This window comes from Scleropages formosus, chromosome 10 (genome assembly GCF_900964775.1).
Source record: "Scleropages formosus chromosome 10, fSclFor1.1, whole genome shotgun sequence".
NCBI lineage: Eukaryota > Metazoa > Chordata > Actinopteri > Osteoglossiformes > Osteoglossidae > Scleropages > Scleropages formosus.
This window is the reverse complement of record NC_041815.1, coordinates 6,874,012-6,888,921: the sequence shown is the minus strand read 5'-3', so window position 1 is coordinate 6,888,921 and position 14,910 is coordinate 6,874,012. Positions and strand designations below refer to the sequence as shown.

The 14,910-nt window shown below is 39.8% G+C and overlaps 1 protein-coding gene across 1 annotated transcript in view; it reads left to right on the top strand.

Moving 5' to 3' along the window:
- The window catches only part of cntn5 (contactin 5), a 154,658-nt gene that overhangs the window by 118,326 nt on the left and 21,422 nt on the right, over window positions 1-14,910 (top strand). Inside the window, exons 12-14 of the mRNA XM_018764086.2 lie at window positions 1,922-2,066; window positions 13,723-13,850; window positions 14,272-14,447. Coding sequence (XP_018619602.2) covers window positions 1,922-2,066; window positions 13,723-13,850; window positions 14,272-14,447 — 449 coding nt within the window. The remainder of the gene's footprint in view (window positions 1-1,921; window positions 2,067-13,722; window positions 13,851-14,271; window positions 14,448-14,910) is intronic.

Below are 14,910 nucleotides of genomic sequence, written 5' to 3'. Positions count from 1 at the left end.
CCCCACGCTCCCTTTCCATTTCCAGACAGTAAGATCACCCCCCCTTTAGAAAGCAGACCCTGCAGCTTGATTATATCAGACCACAGCAGCATGCAACATGAGGGCGATGTTCTGTGCTGGTGCAGTGGGGGTTGGTTTATATTCAATGGAACTTGTGGCAGAACCAGTACACAGAGACTGGGGGAGGGAGCAGTTTAAGCCTCGTGCTTCCTTGGGGGTAACAAGAGGAGAGGGAAAGAGGTGCGTGAGGGAGAGACACTGCCTGGCAGTCATCTCCAGAGACTGAAATGTCATAATCTCGAATGGCAGGAGGAGACGTCAGTCAGCGTTTGACTAACGCGTGGTGAGCGGGGCTGCCGGCACGCCAATTCCCCAGCGACCAACTGCAGGGACGTTCTCCACACATCCTGTCGGCTTGGGATTCTCTTCTCTGAAGTTTCATTATAGTGGCGATACCCTCAAGCCGCATTAGTGCCCTTGTCCCGGGGATGTTGGGAAGCAGCACACTGGGCTTGAAAACACCTGTGTGTTCGCAGTTTATGTGTCACCTTCCTGCGGTGCGCTTCTCACCTCCAGCTTTCAGTAAATAAGGATCCCTTCTGGAAAACAAATTAAAAGAGGTCAGAATAAACTACACCTCATGTTTCGTTGTAAAATGAGCTTCTAATTACAGTACTGAATAAAACCACTGTTTTTTTTTTTTTTTTTTTTTTTTTTTCTTCATTTCCTGTCCAACATTGCAGCAGACTAAGTGATTTCCTCTCCCATTTAGGATTTTGGTCATTCTTAATTTGTGTCATTATGGTTGTATAATTTAGTGATGGCTACATTGTGGCCATGATTTGCTGTGGGGCGCTGAGACTGGGGCGGGGGATTTGCATTGTCTAAGTCATTTTAGAAACCAGGGAAAACCACAAGAACAATAAAATTTCAGTACATTATTGAAAATTTGCATTGGCATCATGCGTACTGGAGCTCAGATGAGGAATAATTATTGTGGAGAGATATGCAAAATGTAAATCATGAGTTGGGCTCAGATGCTTGTGCTGGAGTTTTTCACCACCTCACATAAAGTATTATGAAAGTGTAGGGCAGGCACTGTGCTGTCGCTGGTTGCATTTCACATTTGAATGAGGTTGAAGATGATGAAGATGTGACTAAATATCTCAGAAAAAGAACATTTGAGTTTACCAGGGCAAGAAAATATGAAAATATCTTCAGCTTGTTTTGTTTTGATTTTCAGGCCCTGAATTAAATTGTATTCACACATTCCCACTTCACCAGTCACAGGAGGACAGAGAAATGACAATTCAAACTGTTATTTTGTCATGCTTCCTTTCTTGACGCAATTCAAATGCATCATTACTCAGGCAAGGTCATTGATAGTATGTGATATGGATTTTCTACTCGGTGCCCAGCATTCATTCCACAGCCTGTCAACACCTTTATAAACTTTGTAGTATTTAATCTTACCAAAATGTGCCTGTGGAACTGTCCATCCAGCAACAGGTCCACTTACACTAGAAGGCCTTGGTATCGATGTAAACTTTGACATGCACTCACCTATAAAATTAAAGTTTTTTTTTTTTCTTTTTTTTTTTAAACACAAAGTTTTCATTTAATTAAGTAAAAAAAGTAATGTCTCTGTGTGTTTGTGTGGAGTTGTTAAAGTTAATGACAAACAGTAGGGTGCAGACAATTGTTAAAGCATTGTTTGAGAAAATTTAATAACCAGAATAAAAACCTCACAGTTTTCAGTGTTGTGAATTTGTAATTTATGTTCTGTGAGGTCGAGAAACCAAGTACAGATGGAGGAATATACCTCCCCACCCACTCACATACATTCTCACCAGAAATATTGCTTTAATGGACTTATTAGGTCCTGATGGAATTGTTTAGCTCCCTCCTATCTTTGCCACAGCCTCAGCGCCCACCTTCCAGTCCAGTGTGGTGCGACTTGTGGCCACGCTGGGGAAGGACGTGTCCCTCGAGTGCAAGCCAAGAGCATCTCCCAAACCTACAATCACCTGGAGGAAAGGAGACAGGCGGATACAGCCCAGCAAGAGGTATGGAAATGCATACAGTTTCCCAGCCTACTGTAAGTATGAGGAAAAATTGCAAAGTGATACTCTGGTCTTCAGTGTTCTCTGTTTCAAAAAAATACATAAATACATAAAATGACCAATACTTTCACAGAAGGGGGCACGGTGGCACAGCAGGTTTGGCCTGTGCCTGCTCTCTAGTGGGTCTGGGGTTTGAGTCCCACTTGGGGTGCCTTGGGATGGACTGGCATCCCGTCCTGGGTGTGTCCCCTCCCCCCCGCCAGCCTTATGCTCTGTGTGTCCGGGTTAGGCTTCGGCTAGCCACGACCCTGCTCAGAACAAGCGGTTTCAGTCAGTGTATGTGTACTTTGTTGCACACAAAAGCATGCCGGATTTATTGAGTGACCCTCTGAATGATAACAGTTGGTAGATTTGTGTATGTTTTTATTTTGCTTGCACATAGTGAGCACCCAAACAGCCCCAAGTAACATCTCAACTAATCAATGAAATCTGGAATGGCTTCTCAGCTCAGAATAAAGGAACAAAGTGCCAACGAATTACTGACAATACAAAAGTAACACAAAATGACCAAAAAAAAAAACACAGGGCTCTAAAATGAAGTGCTGAAAATACAGACAAATCACAGTCAGCAGACATTCTCCTGGCTTTCCTCTCATCCAAGACTTTGACTTTTAAAGAGTCTCTTGTGATTTTGAATTGGCTGCACCTGGTACTTGTTTCCTCCTAACAAACCCACACCAGTCACGCCAACATGTTTGGGAAGGGACTGGGAATGGGTAGGCGCCTGTCTGACAACATACTTCTTCCACAGAGTCCAAGCTAACTCCCAGAACCAAGCCAGCTTTCCTGATTGTTCAGTTGGCATTGCCTGTAGAAAGTTACACCAGCATACAAGTACATAGAAGACTCCCCCTGTTACAGACTGGTGGAAAATCTACAAAAAGTGACATGTACATTCTAACTGAGATTCCTAAGGAAATAAAGACAGCTCTGGTCTTTCTTGTACAGACCCTTACATTTACATTGATTCATTTAGCAGTCACTTTTCTCAAAATTGATGTCTGTCTCACTGAGAAATACAATGACTGCTTTGCATCAACAGAAAGAGAGACTTGAGTGCAGATGCCTGATTCTAAAGCAAAATTAATTTGTTAAATACCACCATATGAAGCAATGTACATCACACGAATAGGATGTATATGGGTTTATCCATGAATAAACAATTTCTAATCACAAAATTGTACCAAACATTTACATCACACAAGTTGCTGCATAAAGGTTTCTCCTTTATTCAACAGTTATAATTACAAAGTTATTGAGCATAAACATTTACACAATAAAATGCATTTAAGAAATCATGACGGAAGTAAGTCCAGAAGAAATAAGTTTTAAGACCTTTCATAAATGGAGAGAGATTTAGCAGTTCTGAGTGAGAGGGGAAGGTCATTCCACCAAAATTGAGCCAGAACTGAAAACCTACGACCCTTAGTGTTGCATGTCTACTCTAGCTTGTTGTCCAAGGTCTATATGCATTCCCACCACTACAGTTCCTCTCCATTAATGTCCAATCCACTGGACAGAGTGGACCCTTCGACATCCTGGAATCCAGCACAATCTCCTTTGTCTTGTCATTGTTGAACTACATTTGATTCCTTTCACCAAGCCTCTACACACATTCTCCTCTTTGTTCATGACATATCCAAACACTTTTGCATCAGCTTCCGTGGGTGGCATGATTCCATGTTGTACCTGAAGTCCAGGGTGTACAAGGTGAGAAAACAGGGAGCAACAACTATCCTTTGTGCTGATAATGGTCATGCCTGACACACTGCCAGTCAAAAAGTCCAAAATCCAGGATATGATGGATGTATCTTCCATTATTGGTAAAAGGTGCTCGTACTCTTATGGTTGATATTGCTTTATTCTTTGTATTTTATACACTTATAAATCTAATTTAATTTTGCTTTAGTTTTTCTTTACTATATGACTGTAACCTAATAAAAGTTACTTAAATCTTAAGAAGTTAATGTAACATGTCAAAGCATAAAATATTCATATTTGTTTTTTGAAGTCCAGTTTCAGCTTTTATGTATAAGTGAATCATGATTCATATTAATTACTAAGACATAACAGGAGATTTGAAAGAGGTAAAATTCTTGGTGTGCATTTTGCAGTACTAGTAGAACTGGCAGAACTCTCACGGGATGAAATTTCTGGTTGCACATTTTCTAGACACTGCTGTGATAAAGGAAGCTTAAATTACTGCTGCATTTGTTTAGAAGTTTATTTTGGCCTGGGGAATTGAAAAAGAAAGTCTTTGAAGGCAGGCAGCAGTCAGGATGTGGTGGGCGGACATGCGTTTCTCTGGGATTAATGTGTACTGTGAAGTAGAACAGAAAGGGAAATAGCAGCCAATGACACGAACACTGGGGGGATTGACCCTTTTTGTTGTAAATGTTCAGCAGGGAACTTGTCACAGTAATATGATTCTCAGATTTCTGTATTTTGACAATGAAAGTGCATATCGGCGAAATCAATAACTCACCAGCTTGACATGTGACAGCAGCGTTTCCCCTTTAATAAACAGGCATTAATTGGGGCACTTTCATGTGGAACAACGGTCTGACATTTCCATGGAGCGATTCAAACACCTTATTGACTCTATGCTATATTTCGCTGTCTTTTTGCTGTTATATTTGCCACACCTGATGGCCCATGACTCTAATGCATGGTGCTTCAACTGCCCCAAACAAACAGACCGTGACAGGCCCACGGTCTGGAACATGTGCTGAATAATCGGTTCCTTTCTCAAGGCACATGTTTTGTTTCATTTGCCTAAAAGCGGGAGTGTAGCCTGGAACTGGAGGTTTGTGATTGTTTCTTTGAAACAGTGCTAGTACTGCGGAAAATTCTTTGGTCTCTTCATACACTATATGCCCAAAAGTATGTGGACACCTGACCGTCATACCTGTATGAGTTTGTTGAACATCCTGTTCCAAAACAATAGGTTTAGTATGGAGGTGGCCTCCCTTTTGCAGCTGTAACAGCCTCCACTCTGCCGAGAAGGCTTTCCACAAGATTCTGAAGTGTGTCTGAGGGAATTTGTGCCCATTCAGCTAAAAGAGCATTTGTGAGGTCAGGTTCTGATGTTGGACAAGAAGACCTGGTTCGCAATCAGCGTTCCAATTTATCCCAAAGGTGTTCTATAGGGTTGAGGTCAGGGTGCTGTGTAGGTTTCTCCTCCAAACCAAACTTCAAACATGCCCAAAGGTTAAACCACGTGGACCTGGTTTTGTGCACAGGAGCACAGTCATACTGGAACAGAAGGGCCTTCCCAAAACTGTTGCCGCAAAGTTGAAAGCACACAATTGTCTAAAATGTCTTTGTTTTCTGTAGCATTAACAGTACCCTCACCTGGAACCAAAGGGCCTAGCCCATACCCTGAAAAACAGCCCCAGACCATTATCCCTCCTCCACCAAACTTTACACTAGGCGCTATGCATTCCAAAAGGTAGCATTCTCCTGGCATCCACCAAACCCAGATTTGTCCATCAGACTGCCAGATATTGAAGTGTGATTCATCACTCCAGAAAACATGTTTCCACTGCCCCAGAGTTCAATGGCGGTGTGCTTTACAGCACTCAGGCCAACACTTGGGATTGCGTATAGTGATCTTAGGCTTGTGTGCAGCTGCCTACAAGCTCCAGCAATTGGCAGTCCCGCTCTTGGAGTTTGCATGGTCTACCACTTTGTGGCTAACCTGTTGTTGGTCCTAGACGTTTCCACTTCACAATAATAGCACTTACAGTCGACTGGAGCAGATCTAGCAGAGCAAAAATTTCATGTACTGACTTGTGGCAAAGGTAGTATCCTATGACAGTGCCACGTTTAAAGTTGCTGAGCTCTTCAGAACGACCCATTCTACTGCCAGTGTTTGTCAATGGAAATTGCATGGCTATATGCTGGATTTTATGCACCTGTTAATAATGGGTGTGACTGAAACACCTGAACTCGGTAATTAGGTGGGGTGTCCACATACTTTTAGCCGTACAGTGTACCTTTAGGACAAAGGTAGCATAGAGTTGTTACCTTTTCATTGAAGGACTCACATTCAAATGTCTACCCTTTCTGTAGTACCCCTGAGCAAGCTGCTTACCCTCAATAGATCCAGTACAAAATAAACAGCTGTATTAATGGTTAAATAACTGTGAGTATAAAATATCAAAACACGTAGGCTTCCACGGCCGGTGTATGAAAATTTAACATCACAATTTTTCTTGGAAAAAGCTGACAACTAAATTAATTCCTGTAATTTTGGCTCCACCTCAACCCACTGTAAAAAAACTGATTTTAGTTTAACATTGTAAAGTCAAAGTTTGTTCTTTACTCTCTTTCTTGTCAGTGGCGGCTTTATGTCATATACGTTTGTAACACTTGAATTGAAAATTTTCCATAAGACTTTGATTGAAGACAGTTCGGGTGACTCCGTAAATGTTCCTAGAGCATGAACAGTTTTCAATGTTGAAAAGATATTTTTTTTTATTTATTTAATTTGTCAAACATCCACATCTAAACATAAATTAACTAATAAGCTAGCTGAGTACTGCTAGGGTGGTGATGTGAATTTTTCTGCCAGACTTGTAATACTTTGGCTATGACCAGACTCCCAAATATCCTGATAGCATGTTCTATGTTCCAACACTGTACAAAGGGTTAGAATTGCGTGTCAAAACAGAGGAAAATGTAATTGTAGCTCAGTTAGCATAGTATGTGACATGCTTACACCTTTGTATCTTCAATCGGCTATCACAGTCCTGTAAAAATAGGATAATCTACTCTTGAAGGCTTCTTCCACTCTCTTCAAGAGAGCCCAGGGCTGTTGATGCACACAGGAGGGGTAGCAGGAACAGTGAGAAGCTATGTGGAATAATGGACTCATGACTGAAGAGGTAGTTACAGAAAGAGTGAAAACTGGTAGCGAATAAGAATTTATAGCCTGCATTTTAGGTTTTCATTTTATTGTGAATTAATTCATCTAAGGATGACTTTTACTCAGTTGTTCACAGCTGGAGGTTTAGAAATGAGTTCATTGTCAAAACTGTGGCAGAAGACAGTGGCACATAAATCACCATCTGCAAAATCTCATTTCGGTAACCTTTGTTCAGGAAGGCTTCACATGTCTGGAAATGCACTTTGTCCAGTGCAAATTAAAAATACTGTTTTTGATCAAAGAAAATCCTTTTTTAATACAAAAATTATTAAAGGCACTTATAGCTGCAATACATTGCAGAATTGTGTTTTAGTGTAACAGATTCATCAATAGCACACTACACATCTGTTCAAATGCGTTTTCTAAGTCATGTGGAAAGTATAATAGTTAACTTTCACACTTCCTTGTACAATAAAGTACCACATGCCTGTGCTATCATTACATCTCATCTTCAAGGCTTAGAAGATAAAGTGCTTTACTGAGAACCAGAATCATCTTGCCAAGGCAAAAGTAATTTTAAAATGGGTATTAACTGCAATAATACTTAGCTTTAATAATTTTAGTAATTTCAAACAATAAATATGAGTTAAATCATACTAATAAGTATGAATTACTGTATTAATTAATTTTTATATAATACTATTAAGTATAAATTAAGCTTTCATCTTTAATTGTCACCCTCCATTACCTCTCCCTGGCACACCTGTCTTGGAAGTTTAGAGCCATCCATTTTTCCTCCTTCTGGCCAGGGTGACTTTTACATCCCAAAGATTTTCTGACACTGGCCTTCGCCAAAAGAGATGTTGGTGGGCAGATGGAGCCATTCAATAAGAAGAAGCACAGGGCAAAGGGATCGAACCCCTGTGCCTCTTGGCCTTTTATCTGCTACTGACAGCTGCACCGAGTTAATGAGGGTTTGTAATTGACATGGATTTCCGCTAATGTTCAGGGCTTTTGTTTTCTAAATGGGAAGTATGAATCCCATTACTTTTGTGATATGATGGTGCAAGATGGAACCCAAAGCTTTCTTTCTTAAAATACATGCAAACAGAGTGTAGTTGGTGCAGTCGGTACAAAGAAATAAATGTTTTAAAGTGTAAGAATTATCCTTACACTCTTATGCATGATATTTTGTTTTAACATTGATAAAATTAATACTTAAATATTTTTCTAAAAACCACATACTTATAAGTATGAGAATTGTCTTCTGACACTGAGTCCTCAACTTGCATTTTGCATTTGTTTATATTAATCTAGTGCTTTTCTCTAAAGAAATCTTCGGTGTTACAGTGATTTACCTACTTATACAACTGGGTCATTTGTGAGGCAGTCCTTCCTCTGTTTTGTTCGTATACCTTCTGAGTGTGTTTTGTTGCTAAATAATGATAACAAGTCGAACCACGTGTATTTTTAATGTATCTTTTGCTCTGCAACAGACAGAAGCTTTAGAAAATAAAAATGTGAAGTAAATACAGTTTAAAATAATGAAACTCAACAATGTTTTGTATCTTCAAACATGAGGTACTAGTTTAATTACTGAAAGTAAAAATATATCATTTCCACTTCCTTCCATTTAGAGCTATTAGTCGATTCATCAGAAAAGTGTGTCCAGTTTTAGTCAAACACAATTAAAAATAATCCTGAATTTTTTTGTATCTTTGAAAATTTGGTACTGAAATGTTTGTAACAAGGGGGCGCAGTGGTGCAGTGGGTTGGACCGGGTCCTGCTCTCCGGTGGGTCTGGGGTTCGAGTCCTGCTTGGGGTGTCTTGCGACGGACAGGCGTCCCGTCCTGGGTGTGTGCCCTCCCCCTCCTGTGTTGCCGGGTTAGGCTCCGGCTCCCCGCGACCCCGTATGGGACAAGCGGTTCAGACAATGTGTGTGTATGTTTGTAACAAGAGTAACAAGAAACTAGAATATAGTCATCTTTAAGGAGACATGGCAGGAAGTCGTGCTTTATACCAAGGCTGCCTAAGGCACCAACTCCTTGCGCAGAGGTTATAACATTTCTCATTTATACAACTAAACAACATAAATACATTTGTGCAACTTTATAAAATGCAGAATAGGATGACAGTTTTCTTGGGTAATGGCTCGACTGTATTGTAGCATACATTAAGATTTAAATTCCTTCACTCGTAGTCAGAAATACAATGATGCTCTATACAGTACATAACCTGGAACCCATACCACTTTCATACTATTCACATTTATTACAGCCAGTGCAGTTGCCATTCATTACTACTCTTTCATGGAAAATGTCTTGTAAAGGTGGATGTTTCTTCTTTGCCATGTCTGATAAGTTTCAGGATGCAAGGTTTTTTGAAAGCATTAATTCAAATTCAGGCCACCAACTTTGTGAAAAGCATTAGAGGAATCTCAAAGAAATATCCGGAAATGTTTTATTGAAGGTTGAACTCTCTAAGGCATGAGACAGACTTTTTTTGTTACTTCATTCGATTGAATTTGTTTGACTAATTTATCACCTCTTTCGTCTTTATAGAAAGTAATCCTTTGAAAAGCTTTCACAGACGCAATTGTTTGTTTTCTGTATATAAGACATAAATGGTTGAAATAAAAATGGCAGAACATGATTTATCTATTGTTCAAGTATTTTTTTTATCGACATAGAATCTTTCTCTGAATTAATTGCATTACCACTAAAGTAAAATCAGAAAGAACAATGAACATTATACCATCACAATAATTTGTATTTATTCACATAACAATGCATATTTGTCACTAATTTCTCATGTTGCAATGTACAGTTATGTAATAACAGACCAACAATACAGTCCTTTATTATAATTTGGATATCATAAAGTACAATTAAACCACCAATGCAAAAATAACAATTTGAAAAAGCAATGTTTAAATGAGTATGAAAAATATGAGTTCTTAAATAAATAGAATTCTAAAGTAAGTCCTAAATCCCCCATTGAATTTAATTTTAAATTTAAGCTTTCTTCCCTCCTCAAAGATAAACTTTGAATGCTGGCATAAAAAAATGTGCACACACACCAAACATATTAAATCAGTTTTTGAAATTTGAATAAGGTCTTGCTTTGAAGTTTTCATTCAAAGTTGAGCTTTATACTCATAATGCTTTTCTTTGTTCATAATTGTGCATGTGTTAATCTTATTTTATATCTGTGATTTGTTTCATTTAGTGAAGCTTTACATTAACCTATTTAAAAGGCTACATCAGTTTAAAAAGATCTGTTATATAAAAAATTACTTAATTAAAACAAAATTAATGTTCTTTTATTATATTATCATTTACATCTTGAGAGTTAGTTAAGACATTTTCTCTTGTTATTAAACTGGCAACAGATGAGGGAAATGGTTTCCAACTGTTTCCCACTTTGAAATATTTCCTTTTTTGTATTTTGCGAATGCGTAAGATGAAAAAATGATAACGTTTGCAATGCCATTATTCATCACAGCCATAACATTCAAAATTTCTTTAACAGTGCCTTTCTCTATTACAGATAATATACATAGAGATGAATATACAAATACAGATATATAGATTGTCTCCTACCACTCTTTCCTGTGCTAGTTTGCAGTTCAGGGGGAAGCATACATTTTGCCAGTGTAGGAAACCAGACAGCTGAGTTGAAATGTCAAGTCAGGTGTTCCTCCATCACCCCCACTTGTCCATCAGTGAGACAAATACAGGCTGACATAGTGATCTGTGAGTGCTTGGGTGCTTCAGTTACTGTGCTAAACTTTCAGTAGTCCAAGCAGTGCCAGAGTTCCCTCATATGCCATGAGGAGACTAGGTCTCTCTGTTAGCTTAATACCTTCCTCTGGGGTGGTATCCAAGCCTTTACTTAACTTCGGTCAACACATTGATACTGAAAAAAATAGGCTCTATGATGTTTAAATAAAGACCTCAAAGAAAAAACACACTCCTTTCCCCAGTCCAGTACTGCAAAAATGTTCCCATATACATTCACATAGGTATATATTTGTATATTTCATGATGTGTTGCAGCATGGTTGTTTGAAGGGTACCGCAGGTGGATCGCAGCACCTGGACTGTGGGTTTGGTTGTGGATTTGGTTGTTGATTTAAATTCAGCTTAGTCTGTGCAGAATTTGGATATTCACATGGATTTCATCCAAGAGTTCAAAAATATGTGTTTTGAGTGAACCGGACACTATGAATTGCCCTTAGGATGTCTATGTGTGCGTGAATGTGTGTGCATTATTGTCCTGCAATGGAATGACATCCCTCACACCTTGTTTCTGGAAGAGGCTCCAAACCACCAGAACTATGCACTGCACAAGTGGTCATTGATAATGGATGATTGAATTAATTATATGATTGTACATGTAGAATGGTTTTAGAAATCTTTGGGCAATGCAGGGTCTTGAACAACATTTGAGATGGACATTTCAAATTAATTTTCACTCATTTTCATTGGTACCTGCAACCATTGAGCAAGCTGGGTTGAAGGTAGGTATAGTGTCTGTTCATTTGCAGAAACCATAAGTGAAAGCTTTACCAATTCTACTCCCTAACGGGGTATAATACTAATATTAATTATACAAAATGCTTAAGAGTTAGTGAGGCGTGTAATTAGCCAACCATTAATCTACTCAATTATTTTGCTGTTGGAAACATGCAGTAACTGCTGAACTGCAGAGTTAGGGAAACTAGTTATGCAATTCTATCACAATCAGATACTATCAGTATTATACAAAATGTTCCAAAGTAAAATAACAACATCCACGCACACACACACTGGCTGAAACTTCTTGTCCCAAGCGGGGTGGCGGCAAACCGGAGCCTAATCCGGCAAGACTGGAGGGGGAGGGGACACACCCAGGACGGGACACCAGGCCATCACAAGGCACTCCAAGCAGGATTCGAACCCCAGACCCACCAGAAAACAGGACCTGGCCAGGACAAGCCCTCAGTAACATCCAGTTGAATACAAATATTTAACGATTATTAGTAACAAAGCTGTGATCTATGATCATCAGCTATCATGGAATACATTAATGGCTTCTTAGCAGTTTATATGGTCCGTGTACGTTGCGTTCATTCATTTTTTTTATTCAAAATTGAAAAACAAAATGCTAATTACACTGCCTCAATTTGTTTTTCATTTTAAAATGAAAAACAAATTATGAATTAACTATGTTTAAAAACCATTTTTTGCTCAAAATTTAAAATATTTAAAATATGCCTCATTTATTGTTTCTTGTCATCTTATTTTTTGACTTTGAGTTATTTTGTTTTGTGGTATTCTTGAACAACCTGCATGTAAACTAATTGAAAGTGTGCATAATCCATCAGCGGGTTCATCAAACATGCTGGCTTCACTCCAGGTTAATATGGATCACTAGGTGTTTTCGGTAAGGGAGAATGACATGTCCACCGAGAAAATCAGGAGGACTTTTCAGGTGCTACGTCTTAAGAATCTTACTACTAATTAAGCGCAGGTGTTAAAATCACCATAAAATTCTAGTTTACATTTATTTACTTTGCGGTTGATTTTCTCCAAAATGACTTCCAATGAACACTCTGTAATGTTATCAGCCCACACACCTTATTCACCAAGGTGACTTACACTACTAGATACACTACTTATAATGGGTCACTCATGCATACATCAATGGAACAAACTCTCAATAACTGCAAATGCTGAATTACACTAAATTTTTCATCTCCAAATATGGCAAAGGAGTTGTGCTGTTTCTCTGTAGAATTTCATAGTGTGAAGTCCCAATGAAATGGGAGTATGAGGACTGTGGGGACTATGGGGACTGCGGGGCCTATGAGGAGGGGGGGGGGCCTAGGGGGACAGCTGCTAGTCTGGTGCTTAGAGTGACTGCCTTTGGACCCAAAGGTCATAGGCTCAAGCCTCACCTCTGGCTGTAGTACCCTTGAGCAAGGTACTTACACTGAATTGCACACACACACACACACACACACACATTTTCAGAACCGCTTGTCCCATACGGGGTCACGGGGAACCGGAGCCTACCCGGTAACACAGGGCGTAAGGCCGGAGGGGGAGAGGACACACCCAGGACGGGACGCCAGTCCATCGCAAGGCACCCCAAGCGGGACTCGAACCCCAGACCCACCGGAGAGTAGGACTGCGGTCCAACCCACTGCGCCACCGCACCCCCTACACTGAATTGCTCCAGTAAAAATTACCCAGCTGTGTAAATGGGTAAATAATTGTAACCTTAACATTGTACGTTGCTTTGGAGAAAAGTGTCAGGTAAATGAAATACAATATAGGCCAGATATATATCTTAGGACTTGTTGAATATGAGTGAAAGGCTGGCACTGTACATTTACTTCATTGATAAAAAAGTAATTCTGAGACAGTCAAAAAAGAGCTGGGTGCTATAACACAAGTTTTGCTCTTTTCAAAGCGACTTCTTGTCTGTGTAAAAATGAACGACCACATTCATGAAATAGCTGCTATAGACAAAGATATGTAATCTAATCCCACCTTTCCCCCTTCTGTCTATCACTGCGAGATAACAAAGTATTTTCCCTTTGAATGGTTGGCATTTTGTTTTGTACTGAGGTTTGGCAATGTGTTTGGTTATTTTTAAGGGAGTATTTCTTTTTGCAATTTGGGATACCTGCCATATATAACAGCATTTCACTTTCTGTTTTGCTCTGATTATGTTTGACAGGACCCTTCTGCTGCGGAACAACAGTCTGCGGATTGTCAATGCCACCCGGGCAGACGAGGGGACCTATGTGTGTCGTGCAGAAAATCAGTTTGGTGTGACAGAGATGACAACTGTCCTCATGGTGAAAGGTGTGTGTTGGGGGTAATGGGTGGTCTTGCTTGCAAATTAGTGACCCTTGATGGGTTGTAAATGGTGTCCAGAATTTGCATCCTCAATGGGTCTTCTCATTTTAATGGTTTTTTTTTTTTTTTTTTTTTTTTTTCCAGTAAAAAGCTGTGGAATAATTTTGGAACATCTGAGTATGTGTGTACAGTATCTGTGTGTTGGGGAGGGGTCATCTTTTAGATCAATGATCAGTCAAAAACCTCCATTGCACCCATGAGATCTCTAGCTCATTGAATCTGCTGAGTGCTATTCAGCTCCTCTGAGCATCTCAGTGATGAAGGTGAAAAGAGTGACACCCTATTGGGTTGGGCATTTCATGCCCCTTTTTGTGCTCTCTCTGGTGCGTGGGATGTGGAGATGACTGCAGCCAGTCTGTTCCACCAGAGGCCATGCGCGTGGAGCTGAGCCCAGCCCGGGTGGAGGTGACAGTGGGGGAGAGCGTGGTCCTCAGCTGCAAAGCCATCCACGATCCCTCCCTGGATGTGGTTTTCTTGTGGATGCACAACCGCCAGCCCCTCAGCTTCCACCAGGGAGGAGGACACTTTGAATACATTCAGACAGTAAGTGTATTTTTTTTTTAACTCACAATGTTATCTGTTCACTCCGTGCATATGATATTCCACTACATCCCCATAGCATTTAAAGTAAATACAGATGGCAGGAGTACTGGATGCCTGCCATTTTTAATACCATTTTACTGGCACTTTGCTTTTATCAACAGGCTTCTCACCAGTCTGAGAAAAAAAAATAAAAAATCATCCAACGTCATCTGCTGTCTGCTGCACTCTATATTTTCACTGTACAATGGCTTGAACCCATTCTACTACTGCATGTTACACTGACACTGGGTCAGCATATCTCCTAATTGATCTCCAGCTGCTGCCGATCCCATTCAGATATTATAGATTTTTCCTGAATTCAACTGAGTTAGGCACCCTGATTGTCCTATCTGATGTACAGTATCTGAACTAAATTGTAATTTAATTTGCATGACTATCTGTTTGAATGTAAAAGGCAGCAAAT